Source organism: Phaenicophaeus curvirostris, chromosome 24 (genome assembly GCF_032191515.1).
Source record: "Phaenicophaeus curvirostris isolate KB17595 chromosome 24, BPBGC_Pcur_1.0, whole genome shotgun sequence".
Classification (NCBI taxonomy): Eukaryota; Metazoa; Chordata; class Aves; order Cuculiformes; family Cuculidae; genus Phaenicophaeus; species Phaenicophaeus curvirostris.
The window spans coordinates 2,913,260-2,940,890 of record NC_091415.1 but is presented as its reverse complement, the minus strand read 5'-3'; the positions used below and the strand labels follow the sequence as shown (position 1 = coordinate 2,940,890).

The window sequence follows — 27,631 nt, the reverse complement described above, 5'->3', positions numbered from 1 at the left end:
CGTTGCTCCCTTGACACAAGGTAAACTTCAAAAAGAAGATGCCTGCGGCACGATGTCCCCGTCGGCACGATGCCGTGGGTCGCCAAGCCCCCGGCGTGGGACCTCAGAGGGTGGCGTGGCCGCGGGAACCCAGGGCGAACCAGCCCATCTTCTCCTGCGCCAGGTCGAGGTCGCGCAGGCGGATGCCGACCTCTCCCAGGAGGATGTTCTCCCAAAAGCCTTCCTCGCTCAGCACGCTCAGGCGCAGCTCCCGCTGCTGCAGGTCCCCCCGGGGGATCCCGTCGTAGACCAGCTGGAATCAGAGAATCACCAGCTTGGAAAAGACCTTGGAGATCATCAAGCCCACCCGTACCTGTCCATGACTAAATCACCTCCCTGAGCACCTTATCTGCCCATCTTTAAACCCTTTGAGGGATGGGGACTCCACCACCTCCCTGCGCAGCCTCTGCCAGTGCCCAAGAACCCTTTCGGTGAAGAATTTGTTCCTAAATGTCCAATCTGAATGTGCCCTGGTGAAACTTGAGGCCGTTCCCTCTTGTCCTATCACCTGTCACTTGGGAGAAGTGACCAACACCCACCTCCCCACAACCTCCTTTCAGGTAGTTGAGGTCTCCCCTCAGCCTCCTCCAGGTTAAACCATCTCAGCTCCCTCAGCCACTCCTCATAAGCCTTGTTCTCTAGCCCCTTCACCAGCTTCGTTGCCCTTCTCTGGAATGGTTTGGGCTGGAAGGGACCACGAAGCTCATCCAGTCCAATCCCACTGGATCAGGGGCTCCAAGCCCCATCCAACCTGGCCTTGAACCCCTCCAGGGACGGAGCAGCCACCCCTGCTCTGGGCAACCTGTTCCAGGGCCTCCCCACCCTCACAAGAAAAACATTTCTCCCTAAGATCTCCTCTCGATCTGCCCTCTTTCAGCTTCAAACCATTCCCCCTTGCCCTATTGGTTTAGTGATTGATGGGAATGGTTGGACTCGATGATCTGATGGGTCTTTTCCAACCTGGTGATTCCATGATTCCATGATTCTATTGCTACAAACGCTGCTAAAACAGTGCAGACCCTCAGCCCCGTTCCCACCTCACGTACCATCTCATTGTAGGTGGGGTTGCAAGTTTTTCGAGCCACTTTGGTTTTCCTCTTAGTGGTTTTTTGGGGGTCGGGGAGCAGGTAGGTCTTGACGTAGGGGTCTGGGTCATTGCCATCCTGCAGTGGTGGCTGTGGGGCAGAGCAGGAGACCTCCCGTGAGCCCAGCAGTGGGGCAGCCCCCCCTACCCACCGCCTCCGGGCACCTACCAGCCCTCGGATGTGCATCACCATGATGAAGAGCTTGTTGTTCTTGTAGGAGATGGAGAGCTTCACCTCCCCACCGACCTTCCCCAAGGGCCGAGCCCACGTGGCATCTGGAGATGAGAAAAAAGGAAGGGTGGGGGTGGCATGGAAGCCCCCTGCTATCACCAGCTCCTGGTGCTGCCTCCAGCCCTCCTACCTGCCGCCTTCGGGGCTGGGTTGGTGCCAGCTGCCTTCTCGTCCCGTGGCAGAGGGTGGAAAAAGGTGTAGATGAGGTCACACTGTGGGTGGAGAAGGTGATGTTAGTGGTGACGGTGGTGACCATGTCCCCCACCATTCAGGACCAGTCACGGTGCATGGAATCATACAACAGTTTGGGCTGGAAGGTATGCTCAGAGCTGATGATCTCCAAGGGCTTTTCCAACCTAATGATTCTATAACCTTAAAGATCATAGAATCACTAGGTTGGAAGAGACCCACCGGATCATCGAGTCCAACCATTCCCATCAAACACTAACCCATGTCACTCAGCGCCTCGTCCACCCATCCCTTAAACCCCTCCAGGGAAGGTGACTCAACCCCCTCCCTGGGCAGCCTCTGCCACTGCCCAATGACCCTTTCTGTGAAAAATCTTTTCCTAATGTCCAGCCTGAACCTCCCCTGGTGGAGCTTGAGGCCATTCCCTCTCGTCCTGTCCCCTGTCACTTGGGAGAAGAGCCCAGCTCCCTCCTCTCCACAACGTCCTTCCAGAGAGTTGCAGAGAGCAATGAGGTCTCCCCTCAGCCTCCTCTTCTCCAGGCTAAACACCCCCAGCTCTCTCAGCTGCTCCTCTTCTTCTCCAGCCCCCTCACCAGCTTCGTTGCTCTTCTCTGGACTCGCTCCAGAGCCTCAACATCCTTCTTGTGGTGAGGGGCCCAGAACTGAACACAGGATTCGAGGTTTGGTCTCACCAGTGCTGAGTCCAGAGGGAGAAGAACCTCCCTGGACCTGCTGGCCACGCTGTTTCTGATCCAAGCCAAGACGCTATTGGCCTTCTTGGCCACCTGGGCCCCTGCTGGCTCCCCTGAGCACTTTTCCCAGCTTGCTGGTGTCCCCAGCACCGTCCCCACCTCTCTGAAGGACACAGCCCCCCTCCACCCCACCCTCCCAAGTCCGCACCTCTGCCACCTCGGGGGCCGCGTGGATGAGGTGCCAGATGTAGCCGTTCAACTCCTCCTTGCGTCGCTCGGCCACCGCTTCACCCCGCGACCGCCCGATGACGAACCTGCTGGGGAAGCTGCAGAGAGACCCTCAGCAAAGCCCCCGGGGGTGGTGGGGAGCCTCAGGGGTCTACGAGGGCCGGCGGGGATACCTGGGCAGCAGTGAAGAAGGGAAGAGGAGGCGCAGCTTGTTGTGCAGCTCCTGGAACTCCTCGAAGGTGCGCTGCACAAAGGTCACGTCACCTGGGCTCTCCCGCTGCACCTTCACCACGTAGGTCTGCAGAGAGAGGGGGCTGTGACGTGGGATGGAGACCCCAGGGTGTCCTGAGCCCATATGCAGATGGAGGTGGACCATGGGGACAGAAGCACCCGAGCTGCCCCCAACCATCCCCACTCACGTAGCCCTTGTTGGGGTTGAAGACCCTCTCATGGCGGCAAAGGAAGACGTCACGGATCCGGCCGGATGTCTTGATGGTGTGTGTGCGGGGGGCGAAGGAGAGGGTCGGGCGGGTGTCGGAACCCGTGAACTTCATCTGCGCCAGGTTGTGGATGAAGAAGTTGAGCTTGGTGGCCACGCTGCCCAGGCTGGACTCGATCAATCTGCAACAAGGCCACCACGTGCTCAGCACAGAGAAATCATAGAATCATAGAATCACCAGGTTGGAAAAGACCCACCGGATCAGCGAGTCCAACCATTCCTATCAAACACTAAACCATGTCCCTCAGCACCTCGTCCACCCATCCCTTAAACCCCTCCAGGGAAGGGGACTCAACCCCCTCCCTGGGCAGCCTCTGCCAGTGCACAAGGACCCTTTCTGTGAAAAATTTTTTCCTAATGTCCAGCCTGAACCTCCCCTGGTGGAGCTTGAGGCCATTCCCTCTCGTCCTGTCCCCTGTCCCTTGGGAGAAGAGCCCAGCTCCCTCCTCTCCACAACCTCCTTTCAGGCGGTTGGAGAGAGCAATGAGGTCTCCCCTCAGCCTCCTCTTCTCCAGGCTGAGCCGGTGCCTCTTTCCATCCTCTCCTGCCCCATCACCCACCTGTGTCCTACTATACCTGGTGAAGTAGGTGGTGGCATCGGCATCAGAGTCCTGCGGCCTCAGGGCATCGTAGACATACTTGAGGTCCTCAAGGTCGGAGAGCTCGGGGATGCCACAGGACAGCATCTGGGAGGCAAGGTAAGGGGTGAGGGCAGGAGAGGATGGCAGGAGGACCAATCCACCGTGCCTGGGGTGGGGACAGGGGTGCAGCTCCCCGGGTCTCACCAGCCCCAGCAGGTTGAGGAAGAGGTGGGTGTGCTTGCGGATCAGGTTGTAGGCCTGGCAGCACAGGTCAACGAAGTCGTGGAAGCGGCTGGAGGGCTTGTCCCCACCGTTGATGACATACGCCATGTCTGAAGTGAAGACGAACGGCGCCCGGTCTCTGCGTCGGGGAGGGAGGGACAGAGGGGGAGCGTGGTTAGGTGTCACTCTCCACCAGGGACCACGGCACGACCACACCTCACAAAACCAGTGATGCTAAAACCCACGGGGACAAGTCCAGGGGTAGAAGACAGAGATGCTGGAGGCATTTCTCACCTCTTGATGTTGCCAAACATCTGTGCGTGGCCCAGGAACCTGCCAAAGTCGATGTGGAACATGTGGCCGGTGGTCTTGAGCATGATGTTATCGTTGTGCCGGTCACAGATCCCCAGCACGTAGGTGGCCACACAGCAGCCAGCGCAAGAGTAGATGAAGTTTTCCACAGCCTGGAAGAACAGAGGATGGGATAAAGCAACTAGGGGTGGAGAAATGCTGGACAGATCGGGAAGTGAGGAGTCTCATCCTTGGGGAGGAGAGGATGAGGAGCAGAGACCCGGCCAGGCTCCTCCTCACCTTCTCGTACTCATCCTCCTCGGGGTTGTGCTTCTGCAGCCAGTCTGCCAGGGGCCGGTCTTTGAAGGAGCCCGTCACGCCGTGCTCCACCTGGATTTTGCGTAGGGTCTCGGCATTGGGGATCATCTCCACCATGCCTGGAAGCCGAGACAGCAGGGTGAGACCCATCCATCCTGGGACCCCAGCCCCCTTTGCCACCAACCCAGCCACCACCACTGAGTGACAGCATGTTCCTAGAGATGGGCTGGTGGGATCAGACCCGAAGGTGGAGCACAAAGCTGAAGCTCCTCTATAGCAGAGCACCAGGACCTCCTGTGCCATCACCAGCCCAAGGGCATCACAACCCGGGGTGTGATGCCACCAGGGGACACCCCGATGCCAGGTTACCTCGTCCACGGCCGGTGGAGAAGCAACGGAAGATGACCATGCGCATGTCCAGCCCCTCCTGCACCCAGATCTTGTTCATGATGCGGATCATCTGCAGCGTCAGCATGTCCTGCCGCAGGTCATCGCCGCACTGTGAGCCGCGGGGAGAAGAGACATCAGAGCTGGGAGGCAAAGCCAAGCCAGCCCCACGCACCTGGGGACAGCGGTGCCAGGACACTGGGCATTGCTGGGAGGATGGGCTCACCTTGAAGATGACTCGGATGTTTTCCCCAAGGGGATCAACATTCTGGAAGGAAAGCTTCAGGGGGACAGCATTGGAGTTGAAATAGGAGCAGTCCTGCCATGGGGAGGAATCATAGAATCGTTTGGTTGGAAGAGACCTCAGAGATCATCAAGCCCAATAGTACCTGTCCACTACTAAATCATTGAATCATCAGGTTGGAAAAGACCCACTGGATCATTGAGTCCAACCATTCCCATCAATCTCTAAACCATGTCCCTCAGCACCTCATCCACCCATCCCTTAAACCCCTCCAGGGAAGGGGACTCAACCCCCTCCCTGGGCAGCCTCTGCCAGGGACCAATGACCCTTTCTGGGAAAATTTTTTTCCTGATGTTCAGCCTGACCCTCCCCTGGTGGAGCTTGAGGCCATTTCCTCTCGTCCTGTCCCCTGTCCCTTGGGAGAAGAGCCCAGCTCCCTCCTCTCCACAACCTCCTTTCAGGTAGTTGTAGAGAGCAATGAGGTCTCCCCTCAGCCTCCTCTTCTCCAGGCTAAACAACCCCAGGTCCCTCAGCAGCAAGATGCAGCCTGTCGGGGTGAGCCGAGCATGGGCAGAGGAGCCCCCCCGGCACCCTCGGCACTCACCCGCGGCACGACGCCCTTCACCAGCAGGCTGGGGCTGAGCGGCAGCCGGCACGACCCGTTTGTTTTGAAGAACTGCTTGACGTCCTCCAGTCCCTCGCGGAGGATGCCCTGCGGGGTGGGCAGGGGATGGATGGGAGGCTGAGACACAGCCCGGTGCCCCCTGCACCTGCTCCCACCGCCCCAGCACCCACCTGGCGCGCGGACGGGGCGGCATCTCGCACTTGCTGGGCCAGCTTGGCCAGGGTGTTGACAAGAAGACATTGGCGGTCAAACTCCTCTCGCAGCCCCTTCCCGCAGCAGCAGAGCAGCGCGGCCAGCAGGTACTGGTAACGGATGCTGAACTGGGAATCCTTGAGGCCATCCTTCAGCAGCCTGCTCGGAGCAGCGGCACGCGGGGTCAGGGGAGCCCCCCCAGCGTCCCCTACTTGATGCTCCCAACCCCTCCTCATACCCACCAGAAGAAGTAGTGGGTGATCTTCAGGTCACAGATTGCTCGCTTCATGAGGAATCGCACCAGAGGGCTGTCCAGGTAGCACTCGTACTTGAGGGCCTGGAAAGGGGACAGTTTTGGGACACAGCGAGACTGGTATGTGCCCCATGCCACATCCTGGTCCTGGCACGCATACTATGCCACCTCCAATCCTGCCACGCATCCTATGTCCCATCCTGGCATGCATCCCATGCCCCCTTCCAGTACTTGCACGCATCCATAGAATCATAGAATCACCAGGTTGGAAGAGACCCACCAGATCATCAAGTCCAGCCATTCCTATCAAACACTAAACCATGTCCCTCAGTGCCTTGTCCACCCAACGCGCATCCTGGTCCTGGTGTGCATTCCATGCCATCTCTCACTCCTGCCGCACATTCCATGTCCCATCCTGGTCCTGGCACACATCCCGTACCACCTCCCAGTCCTGCCAAGCATCTCATGCCACATCCTGGTCCCACCACACACCTGGACCAGCTGGGGCAGGTAGTCCAGCAGCTCAGTATCAGAGATGGAATCGATCCACTTCACGGCCGTCCTCCTCACTTCCTGGTCCGGGAACCTGCAGAAAGGACAAGCATCACAGGGACAGCATCCTCAGCATCTCCCCAGCCTCATCCTCGGCATCTCCCCAACCGCATCCTCAGCATCTCCCCAACCGCATCCTCAGCATCTCCCCAGCCGCATCCTCAGCATCTCCCCAGCCGCATCCTCAGCATCTCCCCAGCCTCATCCTCAGCATCCTCAACCTCATCCTCAGCATCCTCAACCTCATCCTCAGCATCTCCCCAACCATCAGCCCCGGCCCACGCAGGGAGGGCAGCAGTGCCTGAGAAGGCATCCCTGCAGCCCACCGGTGGCTTACGTGGCGTGCAGGAGCCCCAGGGCGTCCTGGTGGCTCATGGAGGTCCACTGGCTGAGCAGGGCGTAGATGTCGGGCAGGCAGGCCCACTCCCAGCTGGGCGCACTGGCCAGCAGCATGGGCAGCGCACCGGGAGCCGCGTGGCAGTAGTAGCGCTTCTCCCACAGCCGCTTGCGGTCAGCATCCATCAGCCTGTAGCAGCGGGGGGACAAGGACACGGATCAGGGGATCAGAGAATCATGGAACGGTTTGGGTTGGAAGGGACCTCAAAGCCCAGCCAGTCCCACCCCTGCCATGGGCAGGGACACCTCCCACTGGATCAGGGGCTCCAAGCCCCATCCAACCTGGCCTTGAACCCCTCCAGGGATGGGGCAGCCACCGCTGCTCTGGGCAACCTGGGCCAGGGTCTCCCCACCCTCATCGTGAAGAATTTCTTCCTAATGTCATGTCTAAATCTTCCCCCTTTGCATTTAAAGACATCATCCCTCATCCTATCCCTCCATGCCCTCGTGAAAAACAGGGATGAGGACACAGACCAGGCGATGAGGACACGGACCAGGGGACAGAGCTGGCAGGTTGGGGATGGGGCATCCCTCTGCCCCAACTATGCACGGTGCATGGGACAAACCTCTCCGAGCCCTCCCTGCTGCCTCCCCATGAACAAGAGGAGGAGTTGATGGAGAGCAGGATTCTCCCTGCATCTCCCCAGGTGTTGCACCTCCTTCCCCAGGGGACAGTCGGGACCTGAGTATCCATGCACGAGGGTGACAGAGCTGCTTGCACCCCTGCCTGGGGACCCCCAAGCCCACTGGGCACCCCGTGCAGTTTGCAGGGAGCGCCAGCACCATCCTGCGCAGCAAAACCCACCACAGCTGCTGACACCTGATCCTCCCATTTATAGCCAGCGCAGGGGGACAGCGGCCAGCTCGCCACGCCAGGCTGGGGGGGACATGGATGGAGAGTCTCCAGAGTGGGGCAGACGGTGGGACAGGGAGCAGGACCAATGGGCAGGTCTGCTAAGCACCAGCCCCAGGCTCCGACAGCCAGAGGCAGGATTAGACCCTCTGTTCCTCAGGGCTCAGTGCTGGCACCAGTTCTGTTCAATATCCATGATGTGGATGAGGGGATTGTGGTCAGTTGTGGGCCCCTCACCACGAGAAGGATGTTGAGGCTCTGGAGCGAGTCCAGAGAAGAGCAACGAAGCTGGTGAGGGGGCTGGAGAACAGGTCTGAGGGACCTGGGGGTGTTTAGCCTGGAGAAGAGGAGGCTGAGGGGAGACCTCATTGCTCTCTACAACTACCTGAAAGGAGGTTGTGGAGAGGAGGGAGCTGGGCTCTTCTCCCAAGGGACAGGGGACAGGATGAGAGGGAATGGCCTCAAGCTCCACCAGGGGAGGTTCAGGCTGGACATTAGGAAAAAATATTTCACGGAAAGGGTGATTGGGCACTGGCAGAGGCTGCCCAGGGAGGGGGTTGAGTCACCTTCCCTGGAGGGGTTTAAGGGACGGGTGGACGAGGTGCTGAGGGACATGGGTTAGTGATTGATGGGAATGGTTGGACTCGATGATCTGGTGGGTCTTTTCCAACCTGGTGATTCTATGATTCTATGATTAAATGGACTCTTATTAAATTCATGGGTGACACCAAGCTGGTAGGAACTGTTGACCTGCTTGAGGGCAGGGAGGCTCAGGACAGGCTGGATCCGTGGCTGTGACCAGTTGTATGAGGTTCAATAAGACCAAGAACCGGGTCCTGCACTTGGGTCACAACAACCCCGTGCAGCTCCAGGCTTGGAGAAGGGCAGCTGGAAAGCTGCCTGGAGGAAAAAGACCTGGGTTCATTCCAGGTCCCTCAGAACAACATGGACATAGAGGGGCTGGAGCGTGTCCGGAGGAGGGAATGGAGCTGATGCTGATGCCATTCTCCCATGGGTTTCTTACCAGTAGAGTGACTTTTTCTGCATCGCCTCCCGCAGCTTGTGCTGATCCTCCTCCCCCAGGCTGCTGAACTCGTACCTGGGGCTGAACTCGGCGGCTGGTGGGCTGGTGAACTTTACCTCGAAGGCGGAGGTGGGGAAGTCGATCTGGGGCAGAGGCAGAGGGTGAGAGGGGGGCACACAGAGAGCTTGGTGTGGCCCTTGGCCACCAGTGATACCGAAAATACCAGCAAATAAACTCTTTAAGGCTCAATTTGGAGTTTTAGAAAGGGAGCATCCTTTATCAGCCTGGGCGGGCATCTCCATCCATCGTGCAGGCAGATCAGAGCTGGGACAGAAGGGATCTCCCACCTTCTCCCAGCAATCTTAGGCATGTTCTATTCCTTTCCAAAGGCTCATTTTGATGTTTTATGAACTTCACAGTCAAATCTGCTAATTTGGAGCTTGGGCTCCAGCTCTGCCTGACCTTGCATTGGAGATGGGGAAAGGCTGCAGACAGAGGGGGTTAGAGGAGAGACCTCTGCTCAGCACAGATGAGACTGAACACAAGACGTTGTCATCTCCAAAGAACGAATGGTGTCTAGAAAAACACTTCTTGGAAAAAACCTGCCTGACTTTCAAAGAACACAATTACGTAGGTGAATCCAAACTCTGCTTTAGCTTCAATCAAAAATATTCTACTTTTTGTAGGAGTAGCAACTCCTTGGATCACCAGGACGTACCTGCAGGATGACGCTGTCAGGCTGGTTGAAGTTGGGGGCACTCGATCTGGCTCTGGAGTTGTCCTGAGTTGCCGGCCACAAGCCCAGGAGCTTTCTCCCACAGGTCAGGACCCTGGAGGAGAGGGAGAGGTGAGAGCCTTGGCCCTGGGGGCTGCTCCACTGGGGCAGGAGGGTGGCATCGATGCTGTCCTCATGCTGAGTGGAGGCGCTGGGGACCCTCCTGTCCCACCCCAAAACCTCTCGCTGCGCCCATCGTGGTGGAACACCCCACGTACTGCCTGAAGTTGAAGAGCGGGGTGGTCACCCAGCCCAGAGCCTCAGGGACTCGCCGCTGCTTGTTGGCGTCGGAGGAGCCTCCCGGGGGTGGGACAGGAACAGCGAAGAGCGTGACGCTGAGCAGAGTCTCCCGTGGCAGCCGGTTCACCTGGATGGGGAAGCAGATCCTGCAAGAGAGCAACCAGGTCCCTCAGCGTGGGATGGAGGTCCCACAGCACGGGATGGAGGACCCTCAGCATGGGATGGAGGCCTCTCTGTATGGGATGGAGGTCCCACAGAGTGGGATGGAAGCCCCTCAGCACGGGATGGAGGCCCCTCAGCACGGGATGGAGGCCCCTCAGCACGGGATGGAGGCCCCTCAGCACGGGATGGAGGCCCCTCAGCACGGGATGGAGGCCTCTCTGTACGGGATGGAAGCCCCTCAGCACGGGATGGAGGACCCTCAGCACGGGATGGAGGACCCTCAGCACGGGATGGAGGACCCACAGAGTGGGATGGAGGCCTCTCTGCACGGGATGGAAGCCCCTCAGCGTGGGATGGAGGCCCCTCAGCACGGGATGGAGGCCCCTCAGCATGGACAGACATCCCATGGGGAGCAGCCAGTTTCGAGAAGCACCAGCAGCTCCAGTACCCCGGTCCTCTCCCAGCCCTGGAGAAGCGCTGCCGCTCTGTCCTTGCCAAGGTGACCATGGGGCATAGGGGCCACCACGAAGGACCCCCCCCAACACACACTGACCTCGTCCCGTGGCCGGGGGGAGCTGCGTGGGACCCCGGGACTCAAGCTCCTCTCAAACGCTCCCGGGGAGCCCCAGGCAGCCGCTACATCGCACCTGCGGGTGGGCACGGGCAGGGGATCGCCCCACAGACGGGACCCACGGCGCTGTGTCCTTGGGGGGCACCGGCTTCTAACCTTCTAAAATTATCCTCTTCCCATCCCCACCTCCCCGGGCGCTGCGAATGCCAGGGATGGCGAGGGCTCGGCTCAGCCTCCCTGCCGGCTCCCGGTGCTATTTTGGGAGCAGATCCCCTTTCCTGGGTGCAAACACGCAGATCCAGGCAGGGCTGGGGCCAGAGCTATTCCCAGGGATGACACAAGAGCTTCCAGCACTCAAAAACGAGGGAGAGGAGCCATGGGAGCAGGAGAGGAGGAGGATGGGATGGCACCAGGCACCCCTGTTCACCCCATGGCTGGGAAATGGAACCACTAGAGTAGAGAAGGAGGATGAGATGGCACCAAGAACCCTTGTTCACCCCATGGAGGAGGATGGGATGCCACCAGGAACCCCTGATCACCCCATGGCTGGGCAGAGGAGTTACTAGAGCAGGGGAGGAGGAGGATGGGATGGCACCAGACACTCCTTGTTCACCCCATGGCTGGGGAGAGGAGCCACTGGAGCAGGAGAGGAGGAGAAGGAGGATGGGATGGCACCAGGCACCCTTGTTCACCCCATAGCTGGGAAATGGAACCACTAGAGATGAGGAGGAGGAGGAGATGGCACCAGCTACTCCTTGTTCACCCCATAGCTGGGAAATGGAACCACTAGAGATGAGGAGGAGGAGGAGATGGCACCAGCCACTCCTTGTTCACCCCATGGCTGGGAAATGGAACCAGTAGAGATGAGGAGGAGGATGAGATGTCACCAGGAACCCCTGATCAGCCCATGGCTGGGCAGAGGAGTTACTAGAGCAGGGGAGGAGGAGGATGAGATGGCACCAGCCACTCCTTGTTCACCCCATGGCTGGGAAGAGGTGTTACTAGAGCAGGGGAGGAGGAGGATGAGATGGCACCAGGCACCCCTGTTCACCCCATGGCTGGGAAATGGAACCACTAGAGCAAGGGAGGAGGAGGAGGAGGAGATGGCACCAGGCACTCCTTGTTCACCCCATGGCTGGGGAGAGGAGCCACTGGAGCAGGAGAGGAGGAGAAAGAGGATGGGATGGCACCAGGCACCCTTGCTCACCCCATGGCTGGGAAATGGAACCACCTGAGCAAGGGAGGAGGAGGAGGAGATGGCACCAGGCACCCCTGTTCACCCCATGGCTGGGAAATGGAACCACTAGAGCAGAGAAGGAGGATGGGATGGCACCAAGGACCCCTGTCCACCCCACGGCCGGGTGCTGCCTTACTGCTGGTCCCATATGATGAGGTGGAAGAGGTATTTGTAGACGTGGGCTTTCCTGGTGAGCAGGGGGCTGCACAGCTCCTTGCCGCCGTGGCTGAGGGAGCAGGAGAGGTAGAAATCTTCATAGCTGCAAGACAAACAGAGGGACCCGTGAGCCGGGGTGGGGGGGTGTTTGCCTGAAGGAGGGGGGCTGGCACCTGGGGTTCACTCCGCTATGGGGCAAAGGGTGGACGCGCAGCTCGTTTTTGCCTTCCCTGGGCTTCGCCGGGGAGGGGGAACGGAGCCAGGAGCCCCCATCCCCATATGCCACCGCGCATACCGTCACACGGGGGGCTGCCGGGGGGGCCCTGCCATGCGGCAGGTGCCGAGCGACAATCCGGGAAGGGCTGCGGGGCACCGAAGGTCAGGGGATGCCGGCATTTCCCAGGCTACCCGCTTTGTTCGGAGCCAGTCACCAAGGGGAATACATTAAGGACAGGACAAAGGCGAGGGGTCCCTGGCGGGGTGGCGGCTGCTGGCGCCGCTGCCTCGCACGCCCTCCCCACGGCAGGACCCCCACCGTCCCCCCGCGTGGGGCTGACAGCGGGGACAGGCGCCGAGGCACCTAACAAAGGAACACGCCGCCCATGGGGGGCGAGGGCAGCCTGGCCCCGCTGCACCAGGGCCATCTGTCACATCCCCAGGGCGGCAGCGAGGCTGGGACCCCGGGGATTCGCTGGGTTGGGATGGGAGAGCGCGGCAGAGCTCGTCCCACGCGCCTGCACCCCGATGCTCTGGCTCGGCCGGCTCCGAGCATCCCTCGCTGCCCATGAGCACCAGGAACCCCCCATGCCAAGTGGACATGAATTAGACTGTCTTTAGGGTCCCTTCCAACCCAAACCATTCACTGATTCTGTGATATTCCTGCTCTTTAGGAGGCTTGGGGTGGGTTAACTCTTATTCCCTTCACTCCTGCTGAATAATATTGAGTCATGGAATAGTTTGGGTTGGAAGGGACCTTAAAGCCCATCCAGTTTCACCCCCAGCCATGGGCAGGGACACCTCCCACTGGATCAGGGGCTCCAAGCCCCATCCAGCCTGGCCTCAAACATCTCCAGGGATGGGGCAGCCACCACTGCTCTGGGCAACCTGGGCCAGGGCCTCCCCACCCTCACAGAAAACATTTCTCCCCAAGATCTCATCTCAATCTCCCCTCTTGCAGCTGAAAAACATTCCCCTTCATTCTATTCCTGCCCTCCCTCATCCAGAGCTCCTCCCCAGCTTTCCTGCAGCCCCTTTCAGCACTAGAAGCTGCTCTAAGGTCTCCCCAGAGCCTCCTCTTCTCCAGGCTGAACAACCCCAGCTCTCAGCCTCTCCTCGTATGGGAGATGCTCCGGCCCTCGGATCATTCCTGTGGCCTCCTCTGGACCTGCTCCAACAGATCCATGTCCTCCCTGTGCTGAGGACTCCAGAATGGGATGCAGCACAGGGACGGGGACGCTCTCCCCAGCCACCCAGGAGAAGGACACCCCTGCTATGCTCTATTTAACGTGTGTGTCAAGCCTCGACGGGGCAGGCAAAGGCTGAGCGAGTCCAGGCAGCTGCCCTTACCTGGCCGCCCAGGTGATGGGGATGCGGTGGGTGGCGTAGACGGTGAAGGAGAGCGGGCAGGAGAGCAGGCGAGCCTCCTGCGCCACGCCGTGCTCCCGGTTCCCGTGCACGGCCGTCTGGAAGTCGGCGTTGAAGGTGCTGCAGTAGAGCTCAACCAGGTTGAGGATGGCGGCCGTCAGGCTCTCCACGATCCGCTCTGAAGGGGAGGTGGGAGAGGGGTGAGACGGGGTGGTCGCCCTCACCGGGTCCCTCTGGGCTGGGGATGCTGGAGGGACCTCGGGTCCACCTCCCCCAGGACAAAGCGGGTAAGAGGAAGAATTCCAAGTTTCCCATTTTGGAGAGCCACCACCTCCAGAAACCCTCTTTTCTTCACCAGAACAATTTCAAGCGCATTTTTTTGGCCTTAATAATTGAGAGGGAGGAGTTTGTAGATTAAAAGCACCGAGAACTTGAGCCCAAGAAAGGGAGGAGGAGAACAGAAATACCTCGATTTTCCCTCTTGGCCAGAACATTTGGATCCTGTTGAGGAAACAAAACAAAAAAGAAACCACAAAAGCACCATCAGCATCAGCCTCGCGCTGTCGGCGGGGAGCCGCTCGCCAAGGCTTTACGTAACCAGCCCCAGCTCCTCGGCCAGCTCCCAGCTATTGAGGAATTCTCCACGTGGTAGAGCCGGAGGAAGGAGGGAAAGGAGTCAGACGGGAAAACGTGCTGAATCCCCTGGTCCTGCACCCCCAGCACCCATCGCTCACCTTCTGGATCTTGGGTTGCATGCGAGAAGGGCAGGGGGGCATCTGGTTGAGGGCTGCTGTGATCTCCTGGGATTCCACGGCAGCCAGGGCGTTGCAGATGGCCATGACCGACTGGATCACCCGCTCCGCCTTCAGTGGGAAATCTCCCTGGAAGGCAGAGAGGGGCTGATGTGGGACCCCCAGGCAGCCAGGGACGCAGGGGCTGCTCCCCACAGCTCACACATGGGGCGGTGCACCAGCCCGTGCCTCAGTTTCCCCCACTTTCATGGCTTTTCCCTTTGTCTGATGCGTCCTTAGAGCCCCAAAAGGAAAAAGGGAAGAATTCACAGCAAAGGGAGCCTACGGGAAAGCTGGGGAGGGGCTCCTGATCAGGGAGGGCAGGGACAGGATGAAAGGGAATGGTTTTCAGCTGCAAGAGGGGAGATTGAGATGAGATCTTAGGAAGAAATGCTTTCCTGTGAGGGTAGGGAGGTCCTGGGCCAAGTTTCTTGGAGAAGTGGTGGCTGCCCCATCCCTGGAGGGGTTCAAGGCCAGGTTGGATGGGGCTTGGAGCCCCTGATGCAGAGGGAGGTGTCTCTGCCTGTGGCAGGGGTGGAACTAGATGGGCTTTAAGATCCTTTCTAACCCAACAATTCTAGTGATTCTATGAAATAAGACAACGTGGCCTCAGAAATGCCCTCTCCATCCCTGCGCTCACCTCGGCTACCAGGAAACCATCCACCTCGTTGTGGAACGTGTCGAAAAGGAGACTCAGCGCCTGCCTGGGGGACAAAGAGCAGAGCTCAGCCCTGGCTGGGCAGGTGCCCTGAACCGGGGTGGGGGGCACAGTCCCGCTGCATCTCCAGTACCTGCTGATGGTCTGCTTGATGGGTCTCTCCTGCAGGTGGATGTAGTGGTTGAGGGTGGAGGGGCTCTGGTCATCATTCACCTGGAGATGGAGAGATGCTGTGCTGGAGCTCGGTGACACGCGGGTGTTCCCGCAGCAGGGAGGTGCCACCGGCCACCCCTCGCTGCCCCCAACACCCCGGCACCCACCGTCCTGGCCAGGTCACCGCGCACGCCCTTCCTCTTCATCAGCTGCAGGCGGATATCGATGTCGAATTTCCTGCAGTGCTGGATGTACTCGTGGCTGCCCAGCGCGTGCTTGCTGTGGGGACAGAAACAGCTCACTGAGCCCGCAGCCCCTCTCCATCCCGTGCCATCCCCCAAAATTCAAGCTGGGATGCCCCATCCTGACGCTGCCTGGGGCTCGGATGCAGCCGCCTTGCCTGCAAACGGATGCTCACGGCACTGGCTCTAGGAAACCTGAAGAATAAGCTATTGTTTTCCCTCCTTCCCGTGTGCCTTCCTAAAAGCTGTGCCCGGCCCAGCCGGGAATGGGTGCGGAGGAGCTCCTTGTGCCCAGACCTGGAGCAGAGTGGGGAGCTGTGGTGCCAGAGGACACAGGGTTGGGGTGAGTCCTGAAGCAGGGGGTGACAGCCTGATCTCAGCCCCCCTGGAGCAGGACCTGCAGAGCTCCCATCCAGACCCACGTTCTTTGCTGGCTGCAGCGGGGAATGAGCTGATAGAGCCCTGCCAGCGCAGCAGAGCCATGGATGTGGGTGCTGGGGGGATGCGTGAGGCTCTAAACAGGATGGAATTGCAGTGGCAGGAGTGGGAGAGGCATCTCACGGGGCTGCAGGGCACGAGGACAGAGTCTGATCAGCGTCCACCAGTGCCCTGTAGCGAGGAAGATGAGGAGAAGGAGTGCAGGGAGCCTACGGGACCAGCATCCTGCGCAGCCCTGCCTGGTCCTGCCTCCCCCAGCGCCTCGCAAAAGCAAACAGGCAGCAAGTGACAGAGGCTCAGGCTGGTTTGCAGAGCTCAAGGACCCAACTGGCTCCCCACGGAGGGTTTTGGCACTTCCAGCATCGCATCAGCTCAGGGAAGACATGGAAAGAAAAGACTGGTGACAAAAGGGCTTTCTATCCGCGGGGTTTTCTCAAAGGTCCTTTAAGGGCCCTGGGAGATACGGCAGCTCCCAGGGAAACTCTTGCCAGGGACGAGCTGTCCCGCTCCGTGCCCTGGATGCTGTTTCCCTGCCAAAAAAGCAGGAGGTTCACCCCTTTGCGAAACGCCCTCCGAGCTGGCTGGATCCGTCCTACAGACAGTTGCTCCCCGGCAGAGACCCCTGGCAGAGGTTTGTGGGTGAGATGCATGGATCCACGGCCGGTTAAGAGCCTGCAGCCCCGCTGCATGCGAGCACAAACCCACACACGTGCACACACGCGTGCACGGGGCCGCTCGGCAGCAGGAGGGCTCAGCACCCACGGGAATAACCCTTCCTGGGTAGCCAGGAGCAGCGGCTGGGCTCCGTTTGCGCTCCACACGGGTACCACGCTGGCTTTCCCAGGCCAAGCAATTCCCAGCTGCCCCTTTAGGGCCTAAACCAGCAGCTGGCGGAGGCCGTGGCAAAGCTCCCGCAGCTTTCCCGGGGCAGAGCCAGGCACAGGGCAGCTCTCCAGCAGCTGGCTGGCTGCACCGAGCCACCGGGAAGGACGCTGCGTGCCTGCGCACGCGTGGCTGCTGCGGCTTCCTCTGCAGAGAGCTCTGTCAGAGCCCTGTCCCCTAGGGAAACGCAGCTTTTTCCTCCAGGAAAGGCAGGGAGGGCAGGAAGGATCTGTGCAGGTCTCAGTCCCCACCACCCAGCCCTGGCTCCGCAGCGGAGGGAGCTCACAGCATCCCTGATGCTCCCGCGCCCTCCCAACACATCCCTTTTCCACCTCCTCCTGTTTAAACAGCTGGGAGAAGCCAGGCTCTGCGACCCCGCTCAGTGACGTGATTGTTATTAATACTCCTCCAAAGAGGTTTTTTGGCAGATCCCTGGTTTTCAAGCCTCCCCTTCCAGGCACGTGGGGGTCAGTGTGACGGATACGGCGCCACCGGGAAGGATGCTCCCAACATGCTGCTTTTGGCAAGAGCATCTCGGGAGGCAGGAAAGAAAGAGGAGAGGCTCCTGCTGTGCACGCCGGGATGAGCCCTGTCCATCCACCCAGGGTGAGCACAGCTGAGCGCGTGAGCTCTGGGATGCCTGTTGTGTCCTCCCCACCCTCCCCTACACTCACTTCTGCAGGAACTCCTCCAAGCCGCAGATCTTGAGCACAAAGTCCTCGACGTTGATGGTGTGCAGCTCGTCGTGTGTGTAGCACAGCGCCTGGTAGATGAGCAGGTCCACGGTGGAGGAGCCTGCGGGGAGAGGGAGCGGCGGCGTGAGCCTCGTGGAGGGTGGGATCCATGCGAAGCCTTCACCTGGGGATTGCTGGGATCTGTCCTTACAATTATGGAACGGTTTGGGTCGGAAGGGACCTCACAGTTCATCCAGTTCCACCCCTGCCATGGGCAGGGACTCCTCCCACTGGATCAGGGGGCTCCAAGCTCCATCCAACCTGGCCTTGGACACCTCCAGGGATGGAGCAGCCACCACTTCTCTGGGCAACCTGACCTCCCCACCCTCCTCATGAAGAATTTCTTCCTTATGTCTAATCTAAATCTTCCCCTTCCAACTTAAATCCATTGCTTCACATCACCCTGGGTCTCCCCCGATTGCTGCAAGCGAGGACACGGGACACTTACAGTCGCAGGTGAAGGTGAGGGGCTCCCGCAGGCTGTCACACACCACTGTCACCTTCAGGCTGACGCCGTGACCCAGCTGCTCGGGGCTGAGGTTGACGGCGCTCCACACCAAACCGGTGAGGGAATAATCCTTGGTGCTGTAGCCAGACCGCAGCCTGGGGAGGCAGCGACGGGTCAGAGATGCTGCCCTGCTGGGGGGTTTGTCCCACCCCTCAAAATTTCAGGGCATTTTGCAGTGCGATCATAGAATCACCAGGTTGGAAAAGACCCACTGGATCATCGAGTCCAACCATTCCCATCAATCACTAAACCATGTCCCTCAGCACCTCGTACACCCATCCCTTAAACCCTTCCAGGGAAGGGGACTCAACCCCCTCCCTGGGATGCTCCAGCCCCGGTTGGGTACTCACACATCCAGCATGTGGCAGAAAGCAGCCACCTCCTCATCCCGCTCCTCGGAGACTTCGAAGAGTTCGTAGCCGTTGGCTAAGGAGTGCGGCCGGGGGGCAACCTACGGGGCAGAGCACGAGCCCATCAGCCGGTTGCAGCATCCCCGGGGGCTCCAGCTTTCCACCCGCCCGGGATGATTTGCTGGGTCCCCCCATTTGTGCAACCAGAGCTTCTGCGCACCCCGGCGTTGCTGCAGCCAGGAGAAAAGCAGCTTTGCAGCCGCGCGGGGGGCACGCGGTCCAGCACGGGAGGGATTTTTGGACCAGAAGGATGCCAGCCACAGGATGCATCACCCACACCTGCATCAGCGCTCTCCTCACAGCCGGGAGAAGGGAGACCCGAGGACTTGCTTCCCCCAAGCCTCCTGCTCACAAATCTGGCTGTTTCCAGCCTGCTTTCAACAGCCCCACCAAGGAGATTCCTCAAGGATGAGCAGAGACTGATCCAAAGATGCTAGAGAACCCAAGGATGGGCAGAGACCAACCCAAGGATGCTGGAGGACCCAAGGATGGCCGAGGACTGTCCCCAGGCCACCAGGGTGCTGCAGCACATCCCTGCCTGTGGCCGACACCACACACACCGCTCTCCCGCTGCGCACAGGCGGCATCGCCGTGCCAGGCTCCCCCCGCGCGTGGGGGTCCCCGGCCTCCATCGCTCTTTCCCAGCGAACAATGGCCCCACTGTCAGAGCAATTAACCCAGCCAACAGCTAACGGGAGGCAGAGAAAGGCTGAGAACACAGCAGCCGCTAAAGACAATTTTAATGCTCTTTTATAATTAGTTTCTGGCACTAAGAAAGTGGAGAGTGACTTACGTAGCCCCCGCCAGCCATCCCCAGCTGCTTCCCTCACTCCCCAGGGAGGGGGGACCCTGCGAGGAAGGCGACTTCTCTGGTTATTTATCTCCTTCTCTTGATAGAGGCAGGATGAGCTGCACCAGAGCTTGGGCTCTGCCCCTGCAACAGGCTCCCCGACAGCACCAGGAGTGAGCTGGCAGCAGTGCCAGCAGCCCCCCGACACCCCTGTGTCCCGCTCACTGCTCGACGGAGGGAAGAAGAGAGCTGGGATAGGAAAGGACGTTGCGAGCTGAACAGGAAAGTGATCTCCTGGCCCTCGGGAGGAGACTCCCGACTCTTTCCGGAGTATCTTATGACATTTCATGAGCTGGCAGGACACGAGCCGACTGCAAACCACCTGCGTGGTGGCCACTGGAGGCTTGGGCTGGCATCGGCACCAGCTGCGGCACCGGGCACTGCCCGTGCTCTCCTGCGGGCACCAGGCTTTGGCCGCAGGATCTGGGCAGTGTCTGGGGTCCAGCAGTGTCTGAGCATGAGGGTGTGGAGAGGAGGCAGCGCCTGGATGGCAGTTTATAGAGCATCCCACAGCGCACAGAGCATCCTGCAGTGCACGGAGCATTCCACACGGAGCATCCCACAGTGCACAGTGCATCCGATACGGAGCATCCTGCATGGAACATCCCGCAGTGCACGGAGCATCCCACACGGAGCATCCCGCAGCACATGGAGCATCCCACACAGAGCATCCTGCAGCGCATGGAGCATCCCACACGGAGCATCCCACAGCGCATGGAGCATCCCACACGGAGCATCCCACATGGAGCATCCCACACGGAGCATCCCACACGGAGCATCCCACACGGAGCATCCCACAATGCACAGAGCATCCTGCAGTGCATGGAGCATCCCACATGGAGCATCCCACATGGAGCATCCCACAATGCACAGAGCATCCTGCAGTGCATGGAGCATCCCACATGGAGCATCCCACAGCACATGGAGCATCCCACATGGAGCATCCCACAGCACACAAAGCATCCCACATAGAGCATCCCACAATGCACAGAGCATCCTGCAGTGCATGGAGCATCCCACACGGAGCATCCCACAGCACACGGAGCATCCCACATAGAGCATCCCACAATGCACAGAGCATCTTGCAGTGCACAGAGCATTCTGCAGTGCACAGAGCATCCCACAGCACATGGAGCATCCCACATAGAGCATCCCGCATGGAGCATCCCTCAATGCACGAAGCATCCTGCAGCGCACGGAGCATCCCGCAGCGCACGGAGCATCCTGCCTGCTCAGTGACATCGAGATGATGACTGAGTGGAACTTGCCCTTCTACTTGGCTTCCCAGCCTCGGTTCACCCGCTCCGGAGGGTTTTGGCTGTAGCTATGTGATCCCACACCCCCCAGGGAGCGACACAATCTGGAAAAGTCTTATAAACCCCCAGGGATGATGTCTCAGCGCGCGGATGCCTCTGACTGCCATGCACAAACAAGACTCTGAGGAGCCTCAGCGATGGGACAAATAAAACCAACCCAGAGCAAAGAAAACACAGCAAAGTCACTGGGTTCCCAGCTCTCCCCAGCACCTCGGCTCCATCCCAGCCCCACTTCCAAGGCAGGAAGAGAAAAGCCTCTTACCGGATCGATGGAGATCCTGTGGTTCTTGTTCGGTGCCAGATTCTTGTGGTTGCCGAAGCGGGAGACGTATGTCCGCGGGGGGACCTGCGGGGGCATGGTCTTGCTCCGTGCCACCGGCTTGCCACTCGATTCCTTCTCGAAGATGCTCCTGCCCTCCTTCCAGCCGCGAGCAGCTTCCCGCAGCACCTCCGACTCGTAGGTGGACTTCAGGTTGAGGCAGGTGATGGCGTCGTTGATGCCACCGTAGTCGGCGATGCCGTAAGGGTCCTCCTCGGAGATGCGGCGGCTGAGCAGCTTGCCGTGAGCCCGCTCGTGGGCTGCTGAGAACATGTTGATGTCCCTGGGCTGGGGTCTTTTGGAAGACGGCGGAGAACCCTTCCCTGAGCGCTGGCTCCCCTCGGGGGAGCTCCAGAGGGGGTGCCGGGGGGGCAGAGGGGGCAGGGAGAGCTTTTTGGGGGAGCTGCCCCCGCCGTCGTTGTGGGGTGAGGTGCCGTTGAGTGGCTCCCTGAGGAAGTCCCCTCCCGACCCCTCAAAGATGTACAAGTAGTCTCCAGCCAGGGGGCCCTTCAGCCAGGGCTGGGGGTCTGGGCTGGGGTTGGAGGGGTGTCCGGGCACAGGGGGACCCTCGGGTGCCCCCGGTACGTCGTGGTTGAGCGTGGGGTCGGATCCCGAGAGGCCACGTGCTGCTTTGATGCCGTCACAGCCGTTCCTCTCGGCTGGGTCATCCCAGGAGATGAGGGGCTGGTCTTCTCGCTGCTTGGTACGGTTCTCTTCCTTGTCCTGCCGCAGGCGGGACAGCGCGTCGTACTCCATCTGCAGCGCCTCCGCCAGCGCCAGCTCTTTCCGGCTGATGCCCAAGGTCTTCCAGTGCTCCCCATTGCCGTGCGTGCCGGACATCTCTCCGGGGACCAGGACCTCGTCCTCCTGGGCTCCAGGGTCAGGAGAAAGGCATGCTGCACCACCGGCCACCTGGGGCGGAGGGGAAAGGCAGGGGTTAATGGCTGGGAAGGTGAGGATGGGGCTGGTGGTACAGCCCTTCCTCTCTGCAACGGAAAAAAGGAAACGCTCGGGGTTAAATAAAGATATTTTGGGTTAAATAAAGATTTTTGCTGCTGCCCACCCACCCCCGCCAGGACCCTGTGGCCACCAGGCAGGCAGGGCTGGTGGCCTCGCAGCAGCTGTTAGAGCTGTTGCTGGAGCCCGGCGTATTTTCCCGAGGATAAAATAAGATGCAGAGTGGGGAGGGCAGTGGGGCCAGTGTCTGCAGCTGGGGCTGACTCAACCTGCAACCCGGGCATGGGCTTTGCGGTGGTGCCGATGCTCCAGCAGCTCTGAGCCACCTTGCTCGCCTTGGGAATATCACAGTTCCAAGATAAAGACAGGGTCTGTCAACCAAACGGTAACGAAGGGACAAAGCAGGGTGCTGCCCTCCTTGCCCTCACCATGTCTGTGGGGAAAGGGGACACTTGGTTTCATAGAATCCTAGAATTCGGGTTGGAAGGGACCTTAGAACCCATCCAGTTCCACCTCCTGCCATGGGCTGGGACACCTCCCACTGGATCAGGGTGATCCAAGCCCCATCCAACCTGGCCTTGGACACCTCCAGGGATGGGGCAGCCACCATTGCTCTGGACAACCTGAGAAGTTTGCAGCAGCTTGGGCAGCCAGGCACCAGCCTCCAAACCTTCACAGCCTCCAAACCCAGCTACTCTGCAGCCCTGAGCTGCGCAAGCGGAGAGGAGAAACAGCCGGACTGCAAACCGCTCCCTGGCCCTCGACCAAAACCCATGGAAGGCGGTGACCGCAGTGGGGGCTCAGCCCTGCCGCACTCCCCGGGAAGGATGTTTCACCTCCTCTTCCCTTCCTAGCAAAATAAATAACAAAGTGGATGTTAAACAGAAGAGTGGAATGAGCCCAAAGCCCCTGGAGAAGGCCAGCACTTGAAACCTCGAGAGGCGAGAGGCAGCTGAGTGTTTTCTGGCTTGTGACCCTCAGCACGGGGAGGACACGGACCTTCGCAGCCACCCAGGGCTCTCCTCTGCCCCACATCGCTTGCTCTGCACCCTGTAGGACTCCAAATGATGTTCTGATTTAGGGGGAAAGGATGCAACGGGGCAACCACCTCCAGCTTGGGCTATGCTGGTGACCACCCTCCTCTGGCACGAAGCAGAGCATCATCATCATCATCATCATCACGGCTGGTCCCCCCTTGCCAGTTATTTCCCGTGGCAGCCCCGGACACATCCCATCCACAAAGGGCCCCCTGACCCTGGGCGTGCAGGAGCAGATGGCTGCTAATTATCCTGGCCCAGGCTTTGCCTGCTGGAACACGTTTAACGCAAGCAAGGACAGCATCACATGGGTTTGTCTCCATCACCATCACTGGTCCCCTCTCTCCCCTCCAGCACCAAGTGGCTTTGTCCCCATCACTGGTCCCCTCTCTCCCCTCCAGCACCATGTGGCTTTTTCCCCATCACTGGTCTCCTCTTGGCTCCCCCAGCACCGTGTGGCTTCGTCCCCATCACTGGTCCCCTCTCCACCCCCAAGAACCACGTGGCTTTGTCCCCATCACCAGTCCCCTCGCAGACCCCAGTACCAGGCTGGCCGGGCACCTCACTCAACCAGCTTCTTTGTGCTTTCTAACTGGAAAAAAAAAAAGGCTTCAAGGTGGGGGTAGGAATGGTTGGAAACGTTCCCTTCCTCAGTATTTTGGTCCCTGCCAGCAGCCATGGGCTTTTCCCGGAAAAATAGAAATCCCAAAAGCTGGCAGTGCTGGCCTTCTGGAAGCTGAACAGAGAAAAGCAGCATTTAACCCAAAAGCAATAAAATCAAACCCATTTTTGTGGCTGACAAAGCCACAAACCCATTCTTGTCTCCAAGAGAAGCATCTGCATCTTGCTGACGTTTTGAGCTCCCAGAACCCCTGTTCTCCAGCCCCTTCCCCAGCTCCGTTCCCTTCTCCAGACGTTCTCCAGCCCCTCAAGGTCTTTCTTGGAGTGAGGGGCCCAAAACTGAACTCAGGATTCGAGGTGCAGCCTCACCAGCATCAAGCACAGGGCTTGATCCCTTCCCTGCTCCTGCTGGCCACCCCACGGCTGATCCAAGCCAGGATGCTGGTGGCCTCCTTGGCCACCTGGGCCACTGCTGGCTCGTGTTCAGCCACCACCACCCAGCACCCCCAGGTCCTTTTCCACCAAATACCTCTCTCCTCCAGCAGCCTGATACAAAAACCACCCAGAATCATAAGCTGCATGTCAGGTCTCAGCCCAGGAGCTCCCAAAGGCAGAAGCTGAATTCCAGAGGAGCAGAAACAAGCAGATTTTTTTTTTTTCCTTTTTAAAATACTACTACTAATAACATCGGGGTAATTTTCTGACTTTAAATTTCCTGGCATTTGCCACAGTCACGTCAGCCTCAGGAGACCCATCCAGCTTGGGAACCCACCTTGCGGAGAAATTCTTCACTGTGCTGCAGCACGCAGCGCAGCTGGAGGCACACGGGAGGGAAAACCACTTGGCAACTGGAAACCCTTTGCCCTAAGCCCCAGATGATGGTTCAAAGCAATTTTCTTCACAGTTTGCACAAGCACAGCCCTGTAAGGGATTTTCCAGCCCTGAAAGGAGCCAAGCACAAGCACTTCATCCCTTGTGCAACCCCCTACCACCTGCTGCTCCTCTCCGCGTGGCCACAGCAGCAGAGGGAAGGGATGGCTCCCCCTTGAAGCACCTGCCCAGGTGTATGAAGCCAGGCTGAAAGTTGGGGTTGTTCAGCCTGGAGAAGAGAAGGATCCAGGGAGACCTCAGAGCAGCTTCCAGTACTCAAAGGGGCTCCAGGAAAGCTGGGAGATGTCCCTGCCCATGGCAGAGGGTGGAACTGGATGGACTTTGAAGTTCCAAACCATTCCATGATCCCAGCTCTCGTGCAAAGAGCTGAGCATCATTTCGGGGCGTGCTGGAGAGAGCTCAGCACCGTCTGCAGCCACCCTGCACCCACTCCTGTTCCTGGCAGCTGCTCAGCGCAGGGAGGGACAAGGGAAACCAAGGAGAAAATCATCCTACTCAATTCCATGGTGGAGCCAGCCCTGTCTCCCCATGCCTGGGGATGGGAGCTTGGGGCAAAGCCGCTGCGGCCGGTGGGTCTTGCTGCATGTCCCTGGCTCTCTCCATCCCTTCCTTCCTCCCCCTTTTCCCCCTCGCAGGCAGCTGCGTGTGGAGCAGATAGAAAAGTCCGAGGCATCTGGGAAGACATCAAACATCTGAGGTCGAGGAAGCAAAGCGAGCCCTGGAGGGGCACCTCCTCGGGGTGTGGGAGCCGGGGATGGAGGTTATGCCTATCAGTGGAGACAATTCACACCCATTTATAATCCGGCAGAGGGAGGAGCGGCCGTGAGAAGGATAAAGCACAAGCTTTCACCTCTGGGGCTGCGGGTCCATCCATCCCTCCTGCCCCCAGGTCCATCCATCCATCCCTCCTGCCCCCGGGTCTATCCATCCCTCCTGCTCCCGGGTCCATCCATCCATCCCTCTTGCCAGTGCCCAAGAACCCTTTTAGTGAAGAAATTGTTCCTAACATGCAATCTAATCCTCCTCAGCGCAGCTTGAGGACATTTCCTTTCATCCCATCACCTCTCACTTTGGTGGATGCTGGTTTCTTCTCCCAACAGGAGAGAAACGGGGCCTTTAGGGACCTCACGTCCATAGAAATCCCTCTGGGTGGGGCTCAAGGTGGTTTGTTGATAGGATTTTCCTCACAGTTTGTAATCACAGCTCCCCAAAGCAAACCTGGTCTCAAAAATCATTGAAAAATGAAACTGAAACCCAAGGAGTTTCACTCCTGGAGCCACATTCAGCGCTGCCAAAACACCAGTGGCCAACCTAAACCCCAGCAAAGCCAACGCTCTGGAAGTGCTTGCAGTGAAACCAGATTGATTCCCTCCAAACCGGATCCCCACAGACATTTTCAGACAACCCTATGTGTTTGAACACAAGAAGTTGAACTCCAAAATTCGAGGGGTTGGGCTCCTGGGAGCTTCTAGAGTGGTTTGGAGCTGGGTTAAAACCCCACCAGGGCTGTCACCAGGGTGGTAGGAAGGACCTGGAGCTCATCCCTGTCCCCCAGGCTCTGTCCCTGCTTCACTGCCCAGGAGATGCCTTCAAAACGAGCCGGGCATGAAGAACACGGCTCCTTCCATGGATCCCAAAGCCTCCCAGCACCAACTGCAACACGGAGACCTGCGGGATCCAGCCAGTTCGTTATCTGGAGCGAAATAAAACGAGGCAGCTGCCATCCCGCACACACCTTGAAACCGTCCAGCACCACCTCCAACCTGTTGCTTTACAGCACGAGGAGTTTCTTCCTCTTCAAGCCGATACGACTCCTATTAGAAGCAGAGCAAAAAAATCCAGCTGGGTCCAAGCTCTCTAGAGGAGGCAGGATGTGAAGCCGGCCAATGCCAAGGGCTCTTCCATCGTTTTTCTACGTATTTCCACCCTTGGGAGGAAATCCTGCCCCGGGAAGATGGGTTGGGATTGGGATGGGAAAGCTGAAAGAGGGAGCTCGGCTGAAGCATCACCCAGCGCCCGTCTGCAAAGGGGACAACGGAGGAGACCGTGGGGTGGGTCTCCGGCGTGGGTGGGGGATGTCAGAGCCCCCCTTGGCAGCGAGGTGTGACAGCCGCACGCTCGGCTGCACCCGAGACGCTGAATCTCACCCGGCACCTGCGAAGCGACAGGGGGAAAAAGCGAGAGTGGGACCTTTCCACCAAGCCACCCACTGCTGCATCCTCCCCGGCATTCCCACGCAGCAGCTGACAGCGGAGCCAAGACGCCCCACGCCTCCTCTGTTCCATGACCCCAGGGCCCACCCGAGGTCGGGCTTTCCGAATTATTCAACCCTTGCTGCTCCAGCACCCAGCACCCATCCCCAGGGGAAGGTTTTCCGGGTGCTGTGCCCCCAGATGGTGCTGCTGGTGGGTTTTCTCCCCGAGCGCAGCACCTCTGGCGCTCGGCTGCTATGCAAATCTCAGCTTCCTCTGCGGCGCGGCCGGCTGCGCGATGGCACGGGTGTACGTGCACCCACCAGCAGCAAGACACAGCCAGGCAAGAGGGGCTGGAGCCCTGTACATGCTCAAAACAGCTGAGAGGTGTAAAGCGTGACATCTTGGCTGCACCAGCATCCAAGGGGAGAGTCCAGCCTGCGCGGCAGAGCTGGGAGGGGCTGGCAAACAGCAGCGGTGCCACCCTCCCTGCCCACGCTGCCCATTGCCCAGCGGCCTGGGTGAGCCCCAAGGGACGGATCCTGCTGCTGTGATTGCGGCTGCACCCGTGCCACATGCTCAGCAGGGCTGTTCCCTGCTGCCACGGGGGCTCCTCGCACCCAGATGCTCCCACGGGTGAACCTATGGGGTTCAGGTGCGCTTAGGAGCAGCCTGGTTCAGCGGGAAGCGACCCTGCCCATCAGGGGTTGGAACTGGATGGGCTTTGACGCCCCTTCCAGCCCAAACCATTCCACGATTCTATGCAGCAGCCTGGGTGCCCCCCGTGCCCACAGCGCCCTGGTGGGGTGCAGCCCCAGCCCAGTTTCCAATGGGAACCAGGTCCTTCAGCTGGAGGATTTACACTTTGCAGCCCAAGGACATGCCACAGACGCACACAGAGCGCTCGACACGCAGGGAAACATCTTGGGACAGGGCCACGGATGCTTCCCCATGGCTCAGGACCATAAGAATGCTGGTACCAGCCTCGCACACCTCCTCTGCACCC

At 59.4% G+C, this 27,631-nt stretch overlaps 1 protein-coding gene across 1 annotated transcript; it reads right to left on the bottom strand.

Moving 5' to 3' along the window:
- Positions 1-26,187, bottom strand: PIK3C2B (phosphatidylinositol-4-phosphate 3-kinase catalytic subunit type 2 beta). The gene is made up of 33 exons (XM_069876031.1): positions 26,169-26,187; positions 20,871-21,839; positions 18,383-18,483; positions 17,973-18,127; positions 17,465-17,585; positions 15,396-15,507; positions 15,209-15,288; positions 15,058-15,121; positions 14,361-14,507; positions 14,094-14,127; positions 13,609-13,804; positions 12,023-12,145; positions 9,895-10,062; positions 9,620-9,731; positions 8,902-9,044; positions 6,966-7,154; positions 6,569-6,662; positions 6,066-6,160; positions 5,802-5,982; positions 5,611-5,718; positions 4,989-5,081; positions 4,745-4,874; positions 4,358-4,494; positions 4,061-4,230; positions 3,749-3,905; positions 3,540-3,649; positions 2,884-3,085; positions 2,638-2,762; positions 2,445-2,562; positions 1,486-1,567; positions 1,293-1,399; positions 1,086-1,214; positions 1-292 (listed from the first exon to the last, which is right to left on the bottom strand). Exons 2-33 carry the CDS (start codon positions 21,765-21,767, stop codon positions 104-106), a joined length of 4,869 nt encoding a protein of 1,622 aa, XP_069732132.1. The 5' UTR covers positions 21,768-21,839; positions 26,169-26,187; the 3' UTR covers positions 1-103.
- Between the last annotated feature and the right edge of the window lie 1,444 nt (positions 26,188-27,631).

Excerpts from the sequence above, each read along its gene's own strand:
- PIK3C2B (XM_069876031.1), bottom strand. The coding sequence starts at position 21,767 with ATGTCCGGCACGCACGGCAATGGGGAGCACTGGAAGACCTTGGGCATC. Across the intron at positions 5,719-5,801 it reads CCGCCCCGTCCGCGCGCCAG|GGCATCCTCCGCGAGGGACT; the intron begins GTGGGTGCTGGG and ends CCCACCCCGCAG. Across the intron at positions 4,875-4,988 it reads ACATCCGAGTCATCTTCAAG|TGCGGCGATGACCTGCGGCA; the intron begins GTGAGCCCATCC and ends CGCGGCTCACAG.